The 22498-nt window shown below is 37.8% G+C and overlaps 1 protein-coding gene across 1 annotated transcript in view; it reads right to left on the bottom strand.

The window, feature by feature from the left end:
* Nucleotides 1-437: 437 nt before the first annotated feature.
* The window catches only part of LOC142349794 (uncharacterized), a 54972-nt gene continuing 32911 nt past the window's right edge, over nucleotides 438-22498 (bottom strand). The window contains exons 5-6 of the mRNA XM_075401566.1: nucleotides 8412-8606; nucleotides 438-647 (exon numbers count right to left, since the gene is read on the bottom strand). Coding sequence (XP_075257681.1) covers nucleotides 537-647; nucleotides 8412-8606 — 306 coding nt within the window. The 3' untranslated portion in view covers nucleotides 438-536. The remainder of the gene's footprint in view (nucleotides 648-8411; nucleotides 8607-22498) is intronic.

The raw sequence follows: 22498 nt of genomic DNA, 5'->3' as shown, positions 1-22498 counted from the left end.
ACCACACTTAGGAACGCCAAAGTTTTTTAAGATCTACGCATATAAACGCTAAAAATGATTTAGTAATAAGTTAACTGATTTGCCCAATTATCGGAGTTTTTGTTGACAGAAGTTGATAGCAGGCACTGGTATGGGTAAATAAAACATCACAATTTCAAAATGTTGATGAGTCGAGACCGCGTGAAATGATTTTTGCTCGGGGTCTCATATATAATTTTCCGTGCATATTCTCAATTTTTTTATTTTCTTTGAAATTTTGAATTTGACTGGGTTTTAATTTTTTAATTTGGCTGTTTTTCGGTAGGCTTGATTTTCAACTGATCATACATAAATATACGTCTCTTAAATATGATTTTGAGGCACTGTTTCCAGCTAAAAGTTTCAACCTAAAACAATAAGTGTATTTAACAGCAATTTCAAAAATGTCGTGGGCTGATCAAAGTTGTTTTAAATATCGATGATTCTGAACAAAATAACTACAGTATAAATCCTGACGCTTCTGCAAATTCTCTATTCCAAGTTAATCAAGTCGTAATTTATGTCTCAGATTCATTGGCATCTCCATCTGCATTTTGCGGTGATTTATCTCTTTTTGATTCGTCTTCAAGCAGCCATGGGCACAGATGAGGCTTTTCTGCGCAAATCACCTGAAAAGGAACATTTACAAGTGTTCTTGCTTATAACCAAAACATAGTCTCCAGGTACTACATTTGAAGGACATTTACATGTATATATATTGTATATATATATATATATATATATATATATATATATATATATATATATATATATATGAGTGTGTGTGTGCGTGTGTGTATAATATGCACAATAGTGCATTGTGGTAATTTAAACGCAAGTTTGGTTGTGATATATGGACATCAAGTTTATTTAGCCTCTGAGGCTTGGCTATACCCCTGAGGCATGGTAACTTGCGGTAGAATATATCTAGAAAAACGCTATTTCAAATTCAGTGCTTCAAACGCAGCAACCAATTGATCATAACCTCACTAATATTAAACAAAAGTTTCCATATTCAATTTAAGTTTAAATTTGAGCAGAAGTGATTGTATCTGATACAATATTTCGCCCTTTTCATCAAATCCTTAAAATTTTGATGCAGCTTTTCTTTTTGTGCAATTGTCTCTTTTGGATGTCTTATTGGGCATTGAGATTTTTCTATGATTAATAATGGGGAGAAAGAGATTGAGAAATGAAATTTCTACGGAAAACCTCTATGCCATCCCAAATGGTTCTCAAACAACATTTCAAGGCAACAGCATACCTGCATTCCTTTTGTCAAAATTTAACTTAATTTAACTTAATTCCGTATTGCTACAATACTATCAGGGATATACATGAAGTTTCCCGTACTATAGTTGCAGGGTGTTTCAGAGCTGAAACAGTCAATCACCATTACAAACAGAACTGTACCATAGTAAATCAAGTATCAAACGACGTTTTACACTGTTAATAGCTCGTTCATTTAAATTGTGAGATTACTCACCTGTCCCTCATCTGAGCATACTTTTTGCCCTCCTGGTTTGCTCATGCGCAGCTTATAATGCCGGCTGTTCTTGTCTTGCACAGACTGACATGCGTTCTTATACTGTACAGTCAAAAACGGTATTTTCAAGTTCAACAAACAAGTTTCGAAATTTTCGAACAACTCTCATGTTATAGCAAATTCAAAATGGCGCTGCCCTAAAACTGTTAATATCCAGTAAAACTTGCATTGCTCTGCTTCCTACTTGCAACTTACCCCCCCCCCCCGAAAATAGCTTTCCCATGTAATTAATAAATCTGCGAAAGCTCACGTTCATCTAGCTCACTTTTCCTAATGTTGGCTTACCCAAATGCCATCTTCAACCTTTGGGTTTGAACGTCTCGAAACGATGTGGAGGTAATCAAACTGTCCCGATTAACACTGCCAGCATCAAACTAACTTCATTTAAGAGCCTTATGTGAAATTTTGCTAAATTTGTCAGGAATAGGAAGCGTAGTAGTAGCTGCACTGATATGTGGCTAGAGGAACAATAGTTTTTGTTGGGATGGGGGGTTGGGATGTAGATGGACAGGTTGGGGGGTGGGTGGAGGGGTGGGCGGGTTGTATTGGAGTTGGGACGAATAATTGTGCGAATGTACGAACGGATGAATATATGAACGAATGTACGAACGAATGAATATATTTCAGATTTGTTGATTTGTTTAACGGAACTCTCAACTGTTTGCAACGAAATGGATGCTGTACATTAAAAATCAAAAGTACGAATGGTTGCAGCTGATAATTCCAAGGGCCGACAGAGCAGTACATCGAACGAGAGAACTGTTTATATTGACCAATCAGCTGCCTCTTCAAAAAGTATTCCTGCAACTTTTCAACGATCTGTATACGTTTCCGAACCAGCTGAGGAAAATGAAGAGCAAATTGTGGAGCAAATTGTAAGTGCGTTAGAACTCATTTTACGTTGAAATGTGGGCCGCCAAAGCATAATTTTGTTTTGATAATATTGTTTGTAGTGCCATTTTCGTGTAATGTAAGATTTAGAAAAAGCATGTTCAAAATTTATGTGCGGTTCTCTTTCTCTGTCCAATAAGATCCGATATCAACTGATGTATTTGATGAAATGTCACTGGTAAATTTTTCTCTGATAACTAGCCGAAATTACCTTACTTGGCTAACAGTTGATAACAAGTTTGGTTATAAATGTCTGGTTAAAATTTATTGAGCCCTATAGTAAACTTTATTGTTCTAACCTTTTAACAATATTTGTAAAAACTAGTAATTTGTTCACGACAGAGGGGGGGGGGGGGTACAATATAGTTCTGACCTGTTTTTAATAGCCGCACAACGATAGCTGAGGCTATTATTGGCTTTCTTTTGGTTTTTAATAGCCGCGTCCGCAATTCATTCCAGACGGCTATTATTGCGCTCCTTATTTTTTTTTACTTTTTCTAACAGATTTTGGTTTTGTCTTACCCTGCGTCCACCGTTTTTGTTGTTTTGGGTCAATTGCGTGACTTACCTCACTCAATATGATAACTTCTAAACTCAATAGTGTACATCTAATTAGAGCGGCATTAAAGAAGCCAATTATGGTGGCATTTTGTTGTCAATTTGGCGGCAAATATTGCTGCGCAAATGAAAGCCAGGCGGTAATTAAAGATGCTCAGATGCGTAACAGGGTGCAATTATCTATTAGCAGTTCAACAACAGTCGGTTTGCACCGATGCGCATGCGAATACCAGAGGGCATAAAATCATGCGCGGATGACTCACCCTGCAAAAAGCAATGTAAATTTAAAAAGGTGACATGAAAATAATAAATGCCAGACCAAAAAGCAGAATGTAGTTTTAATGACTCAGCGCTGAACTTCAATGTAACCAAAGTACCGGTTGCAAAATTGGGTTGCATTCAAAAACCGGGCTGTTTTGAAATGAAATGAAAACTTTGTCCGATTTTAACTCCAATAATAACCTCTACGACATCTCAAATTGTGCTGACACAAACAAAAAAAATCGCACAGTTTGGCTTTGTATAGCTCGAGTTTAGCAATAAGTTTTGTAAATCCTACCTTGTATTCAGCTTCGTAACAAAAACCTTGACAACAAAATCGAGGAATAATTTGAGCGTAGTATACTTTTTTATTGTTTCTTCAGCCTTGGCCAAGAAAATTCATTGTGCAACTGTTGTAAACGAAGCACAGAAAGGCAAAACACTTGTAATTTTAACAGAAACCTTCATGATTCATAAATGAAGTTCTGATTATCATACCAAGTAGAAGTTTATCAAACTCCGAGGCCAATAGTTGCAGTTCAAATTTTTCCCAGAGAACAAATCTAACGAGACTGTTTAACCGAGCAAAAGACAACGCTCCTGCAAATTTGCCTCGAACAAAAAACGCGGTCGAGGTTTCACCCTTTATCCACCCCTAATTAGAGGAGATTAGGGTGTAATGCGTATTCCACTCCTATTTGTCGGTGAAAAGAATGTAGGAGTGTAATTTCAAAAAACTACAATGCATTTACACAATTTTCTCTAATTTTTTATACTATTTTTAAAGAGTGTAATTTAGAGTGGACCGATAAAATTTACAATCCTAGACAATTCCCAGGTTGAGGTCCCAGACGAATGCAAGTATGTCCAGACCGTCCCAGACGGAAAGTACATATGTCCAGACCGTCCCAGACGGAAGTTGCCTATGTCCAGACTTTCATGCGTTCGCCAGACTTTCGTGCGTTTATGTCCAGACTTTCGTGCGTTCACCAGACTTTCGTGCGTTCATGTCCAGACTTTCGTGCATTCACCAGACTTTCGTGCGTTCATGTTCAGACTTTCGTGCGTTCACCAGACTTTCGTGCGTTCATATCCAGACTTTCGTGCGTTCACTAGACTTCCGTGCGTTCATGTCCAGATTTTCGTGCTTTCATGTCAAGACTTTCGTGCGTTCACCAGACTTTCGTGCGTTCATATCCAGACTTTCGTGAGCGTAGTATGTCACTAGACTTTCGTTCGTTCATGTCCAGATTTTCGTGCCTTTATGTCCAGACTTTCGTGCGTTCTCCAGACTTTCGTGCGTTCATATCCAGACTTTCGTGCGTTCACCAGACTTTCGTGCGTTCATGTCCAGATTTTCGTGCGTTCATGTTCAGACTTTCGTGCGTTCATGTCCAGACTTTCGTGAGCGTAGTATGTCACTAGACTTTCGTGCGTTCATGTCCAGATTTTGGTGCCTTTATGTCCAGACTTTCGTGCGTTCACCAGACTTTCGTGCGTTCATATCCAGACTTTTGTGCGTTCACCAGACTTTCGTGCGTTCATGTCCAGATTTTCGTGCGTTCATGTTCAGACTTTTGTGCGTTCATGTCCAGACTTTCGTGCGTTCACCAGAATTTCGTGCGTTCATGTTCAGACTTTCGTGCGTTCATCAGACTTTCGTGCGTTCATATCCAGACTTTCGTGCGTTCACTAGACTTTCGTGCGTTCATTTCCACATCTTCGTGCTTTCATGTCAACACTTTCGTGCGTTCATGTCCAGACTTTCGTGCGTTCACCAGACTTTCGTGCGTTCACCAGACTTTCGTGCGTTCATATCCAGACTTTCGTGAGCGTATTATGTCACTAGACTTTCGTGCGTTCATGTCCAGATTTTCATGCCTTTATGTCCAGACTTTCGTGCGTTCTCCAGACTTTCGTGCGTTCATATCCAGACTTTCGTGCGTTCACCAGACTTTCGTGCGTTCACGTCCAGATTTTCGTGCGTTCATGTTCAGACTTTCGTGCGTTCATGTCCAGACTTTCGTGAGCGTAGTATGTCACTAGACTTTCGTGCGTTCATGTCCAGATTTTCGTGCCTTTATGTCCAGACTTTCGTGCGTTCACCAGACTTTCGTGCGTTCATATCCAGACTTTCGTGCGTTCACCAGACTTTCGTGCGTTCATGTCCAGATTTTCGTGCTTTCATGTTCAGACTTTTTTGCGTTCATGTCCAGACTTTCGTGCGTTCACCAGAATTTCGTGCGTTCATGTTCAGACTTTCGTGCGTTCATCAGACTTTCGTGCGTTCATATCCAGACTTTCGTGCGTTCACTAGACTTTCGTGCGTTCATATCCAGACTTTCGTGCGTTCACTAGACTTTCGTGCGTTCATGTCAACACTTTCGTGCGTTCATATCCAGACTTTCGTGAGTTCACCAGACTTTCGTGCGTTCATGTCCAGATTTTCGTGCGTTCATGTTCAGATTTTCGTGCGTTCATGTCTAGACTTTTGTGCGTTCATGTCAAGACTTTCGTGCATTTATGTCCAGATTTTCGTGCGTTCATGTCCAGACTTTCGTGCGTTCACCAAACTTTTGTGCGTTCATGTTCAGACTTTCGTGCGTTCACTAGACTTTCGTGCGTTCATGTCCAGATTTTTGTGCTTTCATGTTCAGACTTTCGTGCGTTCACCAGACTTTCGTGCGTTCATATCCAGACTTTCGTGCGTTCACTAGACTTTCGTGCGTTCATGTCCAGATTTTCGTGCTTTCATGTTCAGACTTTCGTGCGTTCACCAGACTTTCGTGCGTTCATATCCAGACTTTCGTGCGTTCACCAGACTTTCGTGCGTTCATGTTCAGACTTTCGTGCGTTCATGTCTAGACTTTTGTGCGTTCATGTCCAGACTTTCGTGCATTTATGTCCAGATTTTCGTGCTTTCATGTCCAGACTTTCGTGCGTTCACCAGACTTTTGTGCGTTCATGTTCAGACTTTCGTGCGTTCACCAGACTTTCGTGCGTTCATGTTCAGACTTTCGTGCGTTCATGTCTAGACTTTAGTGCGTTCATGTCCAGACTTTCGTGCATTCATGTCCAGACTTTCGTGCGTTCATGTCCAGACTTTCGTGCGTTCACCAGACTTTCGTGCGTTCATGTTCAGACTTTCGTGCGTTCACCAGACTTTCATGCATTCATGTCCAGATTTTCGTGCGTTCATGTCCAGACTTTCCTGCGTTCACCAGACTTTCGTGCGTTCATGTTCAGACTTTCGTGCGTTCATGTCCAGACTTTCGTGCGTTCACCAGACTTTCGTGCGTTCATGTTCAGACTTTCGTGCGTTTTTTGATGTTTCCAGGCTATTTTGAACGCACGACGCCCCCTCGTGCGTTCATCTTCGGTCTGGACATACTTGCTTCCGTCTGGGACCTCAACTTGGGTGAACATTATAACCAAATTGAAACGTCTAAAGCTAGCATCATTTGACTGAGAGGGATCAGAGAGAAGTTGAGGGATCAATCCTCACTACCTCCTTCCAATTCTATTTTTTATGTTTACGCTCTTATAATTACACTCTTTCTCCCTTAATTAAGCTGAGGAATAGGTTTTTATTTTTAATTTTTGTACACTTTTTACACTCATTTCCTCCTTTTTTGAGGAATTTCTTCGGCCCAGGTAGGCGAGAAATTTAGACGAGATGACCAAACTTCAAATTTTAAATGCGAAGGCCACTGCGTCGGGCCACTGTTTGACATAACTCTAGTTTTCCCTGGGTGTTAGCAGTGTATTTCATCGATGCTACGAAGCTGTTGCTATCGGAACAAGCCTTTTCTAATGAGTATATGCCAAGACTTTATGAATTGATCTGTATCTGAATTTTGTTGTTTGAAAACAGCATAAGACTCTTTGTCTTTAACAAAAACATACCTGGCCAAATTTTGAAAATTAAAGTAGGTTAGAAGCATTCTACGAACTTGAACTGTGGGGCAGTGTGAAAAAATTATTATTTATCTCAATTACGATACAATTTTGCAAAGTTTAAAAAAGTAAAATAGTTAATTCAATTGGACAGTATTAGACAACATTTCAAATTACCATATCCAAATACAGTCCAATTTGGACGCAAAGTGAGCAAGATTGCTCTTCAGGTCTGTGCGCATTCATGCATCGAATTTGAACAGATTTATTAAGAAATTACCCCAGGTTGATCGTCTTCCATAAATTATCCCACTTCGATGTGGGTTTGAGTATTAATTATCCGGGGAAACGGGAGTGTTGGACCAAATCAATCTGTCAAAATGTATTCAAAAACAAGTAAATCTAATTTATATCTAATGGTTTTCAGCCTAGAAGTGCAAAAAAGATCTGTATTAATATTACGAATGAAAGAATTGTCATCGCCAAGACGCTTGCAATAATTTCTTTTTCAAAGGAGTAAGCAAACTTCATAGCCCAGATTTAGGCCTCGACTTACGAAAACACCCCTCTTGACTTGAAAGTGGCTTGAAAAGACCATGCTTGACTCACCCGTACCGAACTCCAAGTGTAAATCAGTACTGGGCAATTGTGAGTGCAAGTCTCCCATGTAATATATTTTGCTCGCTTTTCGCTCGAAATTTGCTTCTTTCAAGCGTACATTAACCGCGTATGGACAAACGTTCAACTGTCGTGGTGGCGCAGAAAGGAGAACAAACGTGCAATGAGCGGGAGATCGTGGATTCGGTCACCGTACGGAACTTTGTTTTTATACGTGGCCCAAGTCTGGCCATTGCAACATCAGACTGAACGCAAGTCTGACAAGTCAAAAAAATTACATGGATCAGTCCATGATTCAGTAATGATGAGGAACCGCATTTATACTGCCCAGTACTGAAACGCACTTGGAGTTAGGTACGGGCAAATACTCCACAAAAATACTTCAATTGGAATTTAGTGGTCATCTGGACTTTAGCTCGGCGACCCATATTTTTACAGCTTGACATTAGCTTGGCCCAAATTTAACGCCGGAGTTCGTGACGCAAAATTTTTATGTTGGGCCCAAATGGTTCCAAGCGTCTTTTCATAAGTCGGTGTCTAAATCTGAGAGGTACAACACAAAATTTTGTCTCGCACCTACTTTTAAAGCATTTGGAAGATATTTGATTTCTCAATTTCTGACCTTGAAGAGAAAAAATTGTAGATTTAGGTGTTCGGCCAGTTTATCCCCTGGCACTACGTATATTTTGGCCTCTGGGTCAACTAAAGGAAGTATGAACATCTTTTTCGTGGAGCGTGCACCAATCATTCTAAATTCACCGTGACCAAAGCCAACTTGATTGATCACGTTCATACACAGTCCCTTGCTCCATCTTGCCTAAAATGTCAGCGACAAAAATACAACCATCCGTTTTTATGCCACTATACAGTGTCAAAAGTGTTACTTTTTGACTGTGAACAGATATTTTATTCTAAATTTAAACAGAAATATATGGTCGAGCGACTATATAAAAGAAAAAATTATAGAGGTATAAAAATAACATCTACAGATGGCCACATTATGCATTTACTCCGGGGGGGGGGGGGGGGTAATTTCGATTTTGCGTGATTCCGAAAACATTGACCATAAAATCTACTCTTATCAATACTTGCTTCCACACTTATGTAATACTTATGTACACCATCTGTGTAATTATTCCAATATGGGACACAGGCACTACATCCGACATATTTAAGCAAGGAGGGTTAAGAAAACGAATTAGAGTCATTTTTGATTAAACTAGTCTGAAATTAGATAAATTTTATCAAAAAAAATTATCAAGAAAACTTAGATAAAACCAATCGACTAGCCTCCTCTATCCTTAACAAAAAACCAAAAACATTGTTGTTAAGAATTTTAACAAATTTCTGCAAATTTGACAAAAATTTGGTTGAAAAAGGAAAGAATGGTTAAAAGCAACGGAAATCCGTCTGCTATAAACAAAAGTTTTAATCTCGATAACTCCCTCTAAAAAACGAAAGTTAAAAAAATATTTCCATAATCGAAGCTTGACAGGCTTTATAATTATACCAGTGTAAACTCTCGACCATAAATGTTTTGATTGGCCCAAATTGACTAAACAAAAAACCATTTGAGTATCTAATTCCTCTCCCCACAAGTGGGTCAGAACAAATATTATGACAAATGTCTAACGATCTGTAAATGCTAATATGCAAATTGTTTCCATAATTCGCAATTTAATAACCAAGGAGAAATGGTTACCAATATTATAATGACAAGCAAGTCGGCGCTGAAACATAGCAACTCTCAGCCTGCATTTTTACCCTAATCATAATCTGATCATGACATACTTTATACATGAAAAATTTATATTCAGGCAAGACATCAAAGTCTTTCTACGAAAAGAAGAATTTAACATTCAAACGAACCGTAAACTGTTTAGGTTTGGTCTTCAGCCCTTTTTCTCTCTGATCAGCGTTCATATCATGAATCGCGGAAGAACTAGTCACTGAACTACACTTAGAAAAAAGCATAATCGTTATTTCATGATTAGTAATTGAAAATTTTATGCATAACACCCCCCATTCCCCAGTAGTTGTAGCTACAACCTGTAGAGGATACAAAGTTCATCAGACAATAGATAAGAAAGAAACAGCCTTTTCCGAAATTTTCAACACATGCATGTTCTAAGGTCCTTTATTGTTATATTAATAGTTTCACGGCATCTAAATTGTTATTTAATGATTTTTTTACCGGCATTAGTCCAACAACTGTGGATTGAACGAAAAACTTGATTTATCTTCACTTTTCTATGAAAATTTCCACTTGTCTATGAAAATCTGAAGAACAGACAAAAAAATGATGTTCATACTACTTAATCAGGAAATATGTGTGAGGACTCAGTCTGAACTTAATGAAAAACATCACAACCCAATTTTTACGATGTTTATCATTGAGCACTCTTTATCATTTCACAGTTAAAAAGCTAATGGATCAGTACTGCTTTACATTGATTCAAGGGTCCGGGATGTAATATTTTCATCTGCGCGTCTATTTAGCATGTTCTTGAATATCAAGACGGAAAACAACGGCAAATGCGATTGTATCTACTAGATATAAAAAGCCCTTTGCCTTGTAAAGAACTGCTGCAGGATCTTGCGAGATAGACTTCGAGGGTTATTTCCGTAGGTGAAAATTCTTTTAAAATTTATTCCAAATGAATGGTTCTGACGCATTTGCCCCATTTTATTCCAAATTAATTTTTTTTCTCCTCCTCAAACGAAGGATAGGAACATTGGAGTGATCTTCTGTTAAAGGTTCGATCCATCGAACTAAAATTTAAATGCAGGTCTAGTCCCTTGGATCATCCTTCAGCCGATCAACTGGACTGCTCCTCAGCCGTGGGTACTGGTTCATGCACTGCTCCTCAGCCGTAGGTATTCAATTATAGACTACTTGTCAGCCGTAGGTACTGGCTCATGGAAAGCCTCCAAGTGGTAGGAACTGGAAAGTGGACTGTTCCTCAGCCGCAGCTACTGGTGGAAGGACTGCAGTAGTATATAGAGCGACCGAGCTGCCCGGGGGGGTGACGACCCACATGTATTAAGATTGGTTATAACAATTGTAACTTATTTAGGTCATCTTTGAATTAGTGAGACAATGTATAAAGATAGGTAATAGATTTTACATGTATTAACATTAGAGTTATTGGAACAACGTATAAAGATAGGTTATAGATTTTACATGTATTAAGATTTGATTTTTGACAGTAATGTATAAAGATAGGTTATAGATTTTACATGTTTTAACATTAGAGTTAAGAGAACAACCTATAAAGATATGTAATAGATTTTACATGTAATAAGATTGGATTTTTGACAATAATGTATAAAGATAGGTAATCGATTTTATATGTATCAGGATTGATTACATATTACCAATTTGCTAATGAATCATCGATACTTGTAATATTGACATTTGTTATCTAACTGTAGGCGAACATAAATTGAGATTATTTCTAACTACATCATCGCGTTGAGTACATTATCTGATTGATATTCTACATTGTTATATTGTACCAATGTACGAAGATAGCTAATAGGTTACAAGTAACTGGAGTAGTACTTGGCACACGTATTGTGACTGATAAAGACAGTGAGTCTTCTAGTCGCTGATGAGTCATCGAATCTTGTTATAACACGTTAAGATTTTCAACTGTGGTTACTATTGTGTATCACATCTGGTTATGGTGGGATAGTAAAATGCTATAAAAACGCCCTAATTATAGATATTATTAGACATTAAAAACTTTGTTTTAACTAGTTCAAGACCTTCAATTTCTAAAAAAATCCTCGTACTTACAATTAAAGACGTCAATATAAATTTTGTGTCACTAGCATCACATCAAAAGAGGAAAATATCATATCGATAGGATGATTCCATTTGCTAACAGAAAATCAAATTAGGCAATCTGAACTCAGGGGCAACGAGAAGCAAAATGAATCAGAGCAGACTTCTAAAGGTTCGGTAAGATCATAGTTTATAATTGATTTCCTTAAAATGAAATTTCGTGCATCTAGCCAGAAAATAATGCTAAAAAGGAAACGGGAAAGATGGTTGTCCAATTAGATTGCTAGAGCAAAATGTTAAGAATTCCGAGAACGTTCCAGGTTACGGTTACTGTTTATCAGCGGGAAAATGTTGAATAACAAAGAAGCTTATTCATTATCTAGGGTTTACACTGAACTCTCCCGAGAAATTGAGGAATCTGCTTAGAAAGAACTATGCTAGCTCAACTCCGAAAAGAAGACTAAAATTATGCTGAAAATCTGCTGTTATTTCTATCTATTAGTTTCAACGAAAACAACGACTGGGAACTAATTATACAATACACTTACTAGGTTGACAAATTAATATCACAATCTTATCAAGTGTTCAAAAGAGATCAATTTAGATAGATTAAAAGTTCTGGAAGCAAATAAATTGTCAGTTTAGATCAGTAAAGGTTTTGTGTGAATTCCATCTCTATCCACAATTCGTTTCGGGTAGAAATATGAAAGTCCCCTTTTAGTCTGTTCATAGGTTAGAATTTGGTGATTCATAGTTTTGAACCCTCTGTTAGTTGAGGATACATTTCCTGCATCATCCAGGACTCTTCTGTACTTCTGTAACGGTCCATTACTGTTTTCTTCCAGAACATTCTTGTTGAGTCCTTTGCTGCTGAACTTAGTTTTGTTCGTTAATGAATTATAACAGCAATATGTCTTGCTACATAAACATAGCATAGGCACACCGAAACTCCTCCTTGAAAAAACCAGGTTCACGCTTGTCATGCTTCACATGTTTATCGCAACAAGTTCTTGGAAAAAAATTGCACGTACTGTCAGCGCGAAAAGTTTCTGTACAGTCATCTCTTCTTATCTCGTTCCAAATGCTTCTCATTTCGGGTCGAATGCAGTCATATAGATTTTCATGAGCCAGCGCCAGATACTGAGAATCAGTGTCCATTTCAAGCTCCTCAAATTGAACATCACAGAACTTGTCAAAGAAATTGTAGTAGAGCTCCAACATTCTCAATTTTGCGTACTGCAAGATAAAGAATCCAACAATTATTGGTTCACGATGTTCAACAGTGCTTTTCACAAGCTCAACCTCATATATACCTCTCCCGATATTGTTCAATCTCCTGAAAAGACGGTTATTGATAGCTTTGTGAGTATTTTCATCGCTGAGATAAAGTGTTTGCGTATGTCGGCTTCGATCCATGATCTGATAACCATAAGAGCTATTTCCAAGTAATTTCATAGTTTCAGCAACAACGCTAGAGTCCGGATTTTCATCATCTTCTCGCCTTGCATCAACAACAGATTGAACGAAACCGTTGAAACATTTTTGCGTGGTATACTCAACGAATCTGTGGATTTTGGTACAGCGTAGACCCAGCTTCAAATAAAACTTTAATAATGGTGTTATGACTATTCCATTGTTTAACTTGTAACTCGAAATCAACATTCGTTGAGGTTTTAACAACAACGCGTTTTTTTCAGCATATTCCAGCATGAAATTACCTATATTCTCTCTTCCAACGTCAGAGTTTTCGAAAATTGGAGGAAAGTTTGCAAATCGTTCACAAAGCTCCTCAGGAACTTCTAAATCGCATTGTACATATCCGAATAATTTATCTTCATGTATCCGCGTCAACAGTGTCTCTTTGCTCAAAGGTAACTTGTAGGGAAAATTTTTTCGAACATGATCTTTCAAAATAGAGCTCTTCTGAACTTGATCCCACCATTCACATTCTCTCATCTCAACAATTTTACATCCTTTCTTTTCCAGATGAAGTCATCGTAAGATATCAGACTCACGCTTCCGGATACCATTTTCAAATTCGTCTTTATCAAGAATTGGTTGAGTTTCTCTACAGGGACAGAAGTGGTAGTAGCATCCGAGAGCTTCAAAAATTGTTTGACAATGACCACAAAAGCCATCCACACTAAAGGAATCAGTTTTTTTCTGTTTTCCAGTTGTATAGATACTTTCAATAGTACATTCAGGTCTGTTTGCTTGATAGAAAGACATTACCATGTTCTCAAACTTCCTGATTTTGTCTTGACGAGCTTTGAACTTTTGAAGATTGGTATCAAACTCCCATCTAGTGTAGAGTCCAGTTGGCATCGCTTGACACATGGAGAAAGGATATAATTGGCTAGCATCTATTCCAACTATTGTTTTACAGACATTGTTTGACCTCCGGATGAATGTTTCGTCTACAACAGCTTTCCTCGTAAACACTATTGATGGACCACCAGTCATTTCACTTCGTATTTTCTCATGCAAGTCCTTGTCAGCTTCGATGAAAGGGTAAAACTTTCTATCCATCGATTTATGAAGACAGATATTTGCTAAATTGGGTAGCGTGCACCCGAGCTTTAACATGTCAACTTTCTGACCATGATAAACTCCATCATTTTCATCATTGCTTGTAAAGTTGGTGCAACATCTTTGTTATTATACCAACGAAGGAAATCTCGAAAAGTTTTCATTTTCTCCATCTTCCACAAATCTTCTAGGAGAGCATAGTTTTCTATTCCAGTCCTAGGCTTTTCTTTCAGTCCCATTTCCCGGAGAACTACCAACTGCTCTTTTCCAGATTGAATCAATTTTTCGAACTGAGTGAAATCTTTTTCCAGTGGATTCAAGTTTTTTAGTTTGCTGAAGAAGGAATCGTAAGGTGGAAGATGGCTACAGTCAAGTTTCGATGGCGAATCAAACCATTCATATGGGAAATAACCTTTTGTTTCTTTAGATTGATATGCTTTTAGAAAGGAGTCCAGAGTTGTTGCTCCACCGAGAAAATTTACAATATCTAGAAATTGAATATCCCCAAAATTGAAGGAGATGAACTGATTTGTCTTCTTGATTACCGTAGGTGTAATAGCTTTGTCGTTAAGGAGATGAGGAATGAGATAGCATTTGATCAAATTCAGATCATACTTTCCACTGTTGAATCCAAAAACTGGTAGAGTGTCAACATAATTATTGAAATGAAACTGGAGATCAAGGAGCTGCTTTTTTTGGTATCGTAAGAAATTTTTAGAAGCATTACTATCTTCTGCTTTGATACTATTTTCCAACTGACTTTCGGAAATAATCTCCAGTCTAGAGGAAATATCACTCAACCTGGTTTCGATCTCAGCTTCCACCTCCCAGAACTTGGGTCTCAAGTCCGCTTTGTTTTTTGCTGATAAGGTTTCAAGTTGCGCTACAAACGATATGATGAGACGATTGGGATCCTTTTCGCATAAGAAAATTGGTTCTTTCAACAGATTTGAAAAAATTGATACCGATACAGGTACATGAGTACCAATCCACGATGTTGTAGCTGTGTTACTGATATCCACTGAATGAACACATATTGCTTCGAAGTCGAAGACGGCTAAATTATTGAAGAGGGTATAATCTTCTGGATACGCGATTGAGAAGTTGTCAAGCTTCTCAAATAGTGTTTCCCGCAAAGAATAAACACCTCGCGGATAGACATTTTTCACTCGTTCTTCACAAGTTTTCAAGTGACGGTTGAAATAACCTGAATGGTTGAAAAAGACATCACAGCTGGGACAACGAAACTTCTTGAAGAATTTGTTGATATCATTAACATAACATATGTGGTTGTTGTATCGAAGCAGTTTAATGTTTTCGTCATATCGTTCAACGCTGCGTCGAACAAGTTCACCAATAATTTCACCGTCTTCAATGTCAAAATCATAGATGAAAATGTTTTGTTTGATTAGTTCTTCAATTAATGGAATTTGATCAAAGGAAACACCTGTGAAACTTTCAGGGTCGCAACCACTTGCAGTAACAAAACTGTGAAAAATTGTAGTTGCATTTGGTTCAACATCTACTGATCCAAATGAATGAATAGCAATTGCACGGAATAAACACAAATTATCGTTATATGGTTCATTGTGTCCATTTGAAACGAGACAATTTACTTCAGGATTCCTTAACAATGGCTCTGGAAGAGGAGAATCAGTACAACCCATAGGTATATTCGTAAGATGCGCTACAAAAACGGTAACATTTGTAATTACTGTGAATCGCCATTTTGAGTTTTGACGTTATTTTGTACATGTTTTCAATCAAGTCAAGTTTCTCAATTTCGTTCGGCAGGTTCAATAAATCGTTTTTATTGCTTAGCAGAAAAGCTCGATCCAGGAGTAAGTTATTTTTATGCGGATAATAATATCGGTATTCGTTTGTCTCTACATTTTGCAAAATAAACCCCAATGGGAGGTTAACTTTTGCTGCACATTTCAGGTTTGCAAAAACTTGACCGAGTTTTTCATTGATCTTTTTGGTGTCCAAATTCGATAAACTGAAGTTGAAAACTTCCTGTCTGCCATGCTCAGAATGCATATCGTCAAGTAAATGCTGACACGCTGCTAGTTCTTCTTTCAATGACTCGCTATCGTTATCAACTTTCTCCATAATCTCACGAACACGGATTGTGCTTGTGGACCCAATTTTTGTGCTAGCTTGATGTACTTTTCTGCGATGAAGTTGAAGTGAGTAGAAACTTGGGAACTGTTTCTGACAGACAACACACTTGTTCAGTGTATTACGAACTTTTGCTCCGTGAGCCTTCGCAATATGGTATGACAATTCTGCAGAATTTTTTGTAGCAAAATTACAACTCCTTTTCTTACAGTAAAGCGTGCCCATAATACTTGTCTTCCGGTGGCGAGCAATATTGTATTTTGCAATAGATTTTCCACATTTTTCACAGTTAACGGGTAGGTTTCGATCTTTTGCAGGCATTTCGTTATAACTGGGTAAGTTAACTACGGAATGAGCAAAGAGATTTTTTATTTTTGTAAGAAATTGTCAACTGAGCCGTAAAACATGAATAAACAAATGTCTCTCAAGTTCTGCAGAAATTCAAGGTGTATTCATGACTACATGCGAACAATGAAGTTGAAATTTCTTTAATACTAAAAATAGATTTTATTTGGAGTCGTCAACCAATCACAGCAAAGTTTGCAAAACTTCGGGAAATTGCGACAGCCATTATTCGTGTACACAACTTCGACAACCCTGATTTGTTTACTTAATGTCTAGACAGAATTTGTTCACAAGCAAAGAAAACAACCAAAGTTTACCACAGGTTTAAGATCGTAGAACTTCGGGAAAATGAGACAGCTTTGATTTGTTTGCGGAGCTTCGGAAAAAACAGACAGCCTTGATTTGTTTATTTAATGTCTAGACAGAATTTGATTACAAGCAATTAAAATAACGAAAAATTTAATGAATTTTCATCTTAGAACGACCTTGAAAATTTGTTTGCACAGTGTTCTCAACTAAAACCCACTAATTCATAGAGGTAAACATCATTTGTTCACTCAGTTTACTCTCTTACTATGGTTGAAGCTGTACGAAAACAGTCCCGAATACTTCAAAAAGTTTCAAAAACGATTCAAATACACTATTTGCGACACAGAACCAAAACTACAAGATTCTGGAATAGAAAATTATGCCTACGGTTATCATTCATCTTCGACCGTTATTGATGGTTGTTCCTTTGGTTCCAGCCATTGGCATCTTATTTTTGAGGATACAAGTTTAGAAGATAAAAATGTTTTTCTCCGTATGCTTCTGTGCTGATACCTTGTCTCGTGACCTGTTTCAAATTTCTTATTTTGCCTACTGAGAAAAACTTTGTTACTCGTGGTGCTATTGTTTCTCGCTTACATGTCGCTGTGGAGTATTTATCAAAGTTTAATCATGTTTCAACCAACAAAACTAAAAAACAACTTTCTTTGCCCAATCCTGTGAAAAAACTCTCAACCATTACTACAACTTCTAACAAACATGCTTCTACTATCCCCGATGTAACTATAAAACGATTTTGTCAACTAATGCATGGTGAACATTCATCTTCTCTCTATCAGATTATGGACATTCTTTTGAGTGGACAAGGGAGTTTTGTACGTGTGACTTCAGACTATTTAATGAACTTCCAGTTCTGTAAAAATTCTAGTGTCTAAACTTAAGCTGTCATAGAAAAATTTAATTCATTTTTACTCCATATGTTTTACAAATGCTAGCAATTGCAATTCATTTACATCTGGTACAAAAGGAAATTTACTGCTATGGAAATAGTGCGCAATATAGATGCAAAATAAACACACAGTTGTGAGTCTGCTGATTGCAGGGGGGATTGAATATCTCTTCTGTGCTCCATAACATCCGTCATCATATGCAAATCAGTACATTGCTGTAAACCGGAGAAAATATCTTTATAGGCAGTCAGAGGTAGTGCTAACGGATCTGCAAAGTATAGTACGGGGTATGCGTAGCGTTTGGCAAGCATCACCCAATGCGTTCCAAAAGAATCAGCTCGTGATGCGTTTACAATTATAAAACTGTTAACAGGTAAATTTATCGGATAATTGTCAGCGGCATAAACACCTCGAAATTTTTATTTGAGATGCTTGCACTTTTGAACTTGAATATAAATTTGATCTTCGTCCATTAGTATGCGTTCATAGGCAGAATATTTTTGGATACGTTTCTTGCAGAGTCAATATACACCGTAGATGATTTTTCACCGAGGAAGAAAACTTCAACGTTGTTTGTTAAAGCTGTATCAAATTTTAGCTCGACCAATATAGACGAATTTGTTAGTTCAGGATGAATAAAATCATGTGTGGCTTCTTGCGTACTAGTCAGGTCGAAAACCATTATAAAATGGTTTGAAAATTCACTCAATGGTATTCCATGACCGTTTTCTACATAGGCTAATGCGCTCATTGAATTGTAGTACAAACGCTTGCTGTCAATTGTTGACATTGGTGTACCGGCTGTAGCGAAACCGTTTCTGAACACTGTAATCTCACGCAGCCCAAATTTTCGATAGTTGAAGGGATTTACTGTGTTAGTTCCAATGAAAGCATCACCAGCACACAATGCAATTATAAGTCGCCTTATGGGTTCTTGTGTAAAAATATCTTCGTGCTTCCAACTTTGCTGCTCCGTTGTTGCAAGAAAAGTTTTTGTTATCACTTCATTGTATCGATATATTGCAGGTGTTCTCAAAAGTGTTTTCTCAATGGCTCCGACTACGTTGTCTGATACAGTCATCTTTCTAACAAAAAGATTGGCTAGGTCAATTTTTACTTTGTAGTTTTTGCCAGCTGCTTCACTTATAGTGGCAAAATCATCTTGTGACCTTCGGAAAGAAATTCTCAGGGTAACTCCGCTTACTAATTGTTTTTCGCACGAGAAAAAGTCAACAGCTAGTTTTCCATAAAGAGTAATTTGAGCTGATTCTCTCGCAGCCTGCTTTCTTGCATCTTTTAATGCATTAGCAATTGCGCTAGGGTTTGCTTCATACTCATAACCTTGACACTTTAACCAAGTCTTCTTTGCATCTGTCCCGTGCGAGAACTCTATTTCTATGAAACTTTTGTGAGCATAGTGTCCATTGGCAGAAGAGACTTTTATTCCATTTGCAGAAACAGTGCAGTCAGCAAATAGGGAATGAAGAACATTATTCACAAAAAATGCGGCATCAGTATTAGCGGGATCAATTGCGTCATATCGTAAGTCAGTTCCATCAACATTTTGTATTCGGCATTTGATTTCCAAATAAATTTTTTGCAAGTCTATGAAATTGTTGCGATCACCTACCACTTCAAATTCAAGTGACGATCCGGAGGGAGAATAAAGTGGCCCAGTTTTTTGTTCAAATGATTGATCAAAGGTAACAAGCAAAGGCGGTTTTTCAAATAAGTCTAATGAGCTGTGAGTGGCTTCGGATGGTATTACAATATTAGTTTGCATTTCTGACCCGAGAGAAAAAATCCGGTCGACTCCTTCTTGGCTTTGGTTTTCGAGGAATGATTTTTTAGTGGAACGTTTTTTGTACTGTCGAGGTTTAGCAAAGTGTTGTCATCGACGTCCAATAGCTTGTCGGCCTCGTGTTATGCGTGAATGGAGAGAACCACCAATTTGTTTGCGGGCTGTTATTGCAACCGTGCTTTTCAACGACTGCTTTGCCGACTTTCGTTTCGTTGCTACTTCTACCAACTCAGGTGCACCCTGCACTAAAAGCTCTCGGCCAATTCTTTTGGCAGCGGGCCATATAATTCTTCTTGCCAATGGTAGAGCAACTCTTCCAATACCTGCAGCGAGGGCTCCAAAGCCACTTCCTCTTTGACGATAATGACCGGAGAAATGTGGCATCGACTGTGATGCTTGGTTGCTGTAGTAAGCTTCCATTTCACTTGAGTTTTTGAAACTTTAAGCTTACTATCACTTTTCCTGTTCCAGTAAATGGAATGAGTTTTCCGGTTTCGTTCCTCAACTCCACTTTAATGTTTTGAATATTGTTAGAAAGTATGGGCTTGTAATCCAGAATTAAAAATGTCTTGTGATGAATAGGTGTAACAGTGTTTATGCTGCCGTTTCTTAAAGGCCTTTCGGTCTCAATGATTTTAATTACAGGAGCTCTCACGTCTCCAATAATTTGATATTCTATAACGTCTATGTAGACAAAGATTATTTGTGAGCCACAGGTTATATCAACTGGAAAATCACTTTGGTGTCTATTGAGAGTTTTGTGTGATTTGTATCCAATATGAATGTATCCATCATGCGAGTTGTCTTTTATACCCTTGAAGCCGAGAATACTTGGAACTTCTTCGTTTTCAAATGAAAAAAACCCTCATCCGCTGCGAATTGTAAAACCACTTTATGAGTAATTTTGTCAAAAATAAAATCAAATTGTTTAAACTGAGCAATTCGTCTGAGTTCATCCATTAGTTGATCCAAGCTACTGTAAATGCCTTTGCGAATTTTTCTGAGGTGTCCACTGCGATTATTTGAGGCGTCGAGTTCCACTCCCGAGTTTTTATAAACGACTAACCCGTTTGAATTGACGTTGTGGATGTTTGATGGGAAGGATATTGAAGATAAAGCTACTTGCCATTCTCCATCCAAAATAAGTGGTTGAGATAACTGGTTACGGAATTTTGCCATTGTGTTGTCACCAAAAACTTCCATTGATGCGTTGGTTATTAGGTCGATTGTGAATTCTTTGGCGGGATTCATTTTATTCATCTGCAGTAACTAACACGTTTACTTGGACTAATTCCGGTTTGTAAAAATTACCTTCAATTATAACGTTGTTTGCATCTATAAGATTGTACGTTGGTGGACTCACGGTAGCAATTTCGAATATCGTAAAAACTTCGTCTGTATAATTTTGTTTATAACCTTTTCTGAATTTTTCGTCGTGCTTTGCAATCCTAACAAGGTCTCCTTTTTCGTATTTTGGTTTGTACTTTGTTGTGCTGATTGCTAATGATATTAAAATTGGTTCATGTTTTTTGAAAACTTTATTAGGTGCTAAATGGGTTACCCGGTTAACACGACTGATTATAGTTTTTACAAACTTGGGTAAATCTTCAATATATGTCCAAGTCCACTTTTCTTCCAAATATTTGTAAATGATGTTTTTAAGCGATCGAATGTTCCTCTTGCAAATGCCGACTTGGTTTCGCTTTCTGTTGTATATAAATGAATTCATTTGTTTTCACAAAATTTTTTGAAATCTCCTTTGAACTCTGATCCCTTGTCTGTCCATACTTTTTCTGGTTGTTTCTTCTTGATCATTTTTTTGAACGCTTCAACAGCATCTTTTGCACATAAAGCTTTCATTGGTTGAACTCGTAAGTAACGTGATAAAACATCCACAGCCACTAACAAGTATTTTACACCGTTGTTGTGTTGGGCAACTTTATCCATATACGCAACATCGACAGACCAGATTTCATTTATTCTATATGCAACAGCTTTCAGTCGGGGAAAACTTTTCCTGAATTGTCTGTATTTTGTGTACGGGGCTTTCGACTGAAGATAGCGAACAATTTTGTCTCTGGTGAAACCGCTAGCCTTCTTCAAGTTAGCAATGCTACCAAATGCAGCACTGCCTTTAGTGTACAATTTGTCTAACTGTTTAACTTGATAGGAAGTAATTCTCCCAGGGGCTGGTTGGTTTGATTTCTTTTTCTGCCTCTTCAAAGTTTCTCTGGTCGTTGTCAGAAGCTTTTCTTTTCTTTCGCTGGGATTTTGAAGCAACTTCTTTGTCCGACTCATATTCCAAAAATTGCAGTCTCTCTTCAGATGATAAATTTAGAAACTTTTTGGCGCATGTGTTACAAGTCAAATGCGAACCAATATCGAGATGCGTTAATACCCTGAATTGTTCGAAAGATAGTTTGCAAGTGGTTTGCTGTAGATTGTAAAGAAACGTAGCAGCAAGAACTTCTGTATTTGTACCATCAATAAGCAATCTCTTTGATGAGTCCAAGGAAACAGAATCTGATTCCTCTATTATGTCCAGTATTGTATTCGCTCTTTCAAACTTTATCCCCTTCAAGATTCTAATATTATTCAGCACTCATTTTTTGATAGTCGATGTGTTGTCTTTCGTAAATGATTTCGCCATAGACTCGTTTATTGTACTTCTATCATCCACTGAAGCGTCAGTTTGTTGTTCTGCATCCTGTTGCGAGGCAGAAGGAGCTGATGGTGACTTGTTTCTCTGGAGAAGTGATATCTGCTTGGCTGGATTGTGAAAATTTTTGTTGCTGAGTAATTGAGAGACATGAGGTTGCTCTCTTGTATACATCTGTTTAGGTATTAACACAAACTCTTCAGTATGCATTTTGTTCTAGATATCCAATGCAGGGTTATGCTATGAG

Source organism: Convolutriloba macropyga, chromosome 11 (genome assembly GCF_964194025.1).
Source record: "Convolutriloba macropyga chromosome 11, txConMacr16.3, whole genome shotgun sequence".
Lineage (NCBI taxonomy): Eukaryota > Metazoa > Xenacoelomorpha > Acoela > Convolutidae > Convolutriloba > Convolutriloba macropyga.
This window is presented reverse-complemented; position numbering and strand designations above follow the sequence as displayed.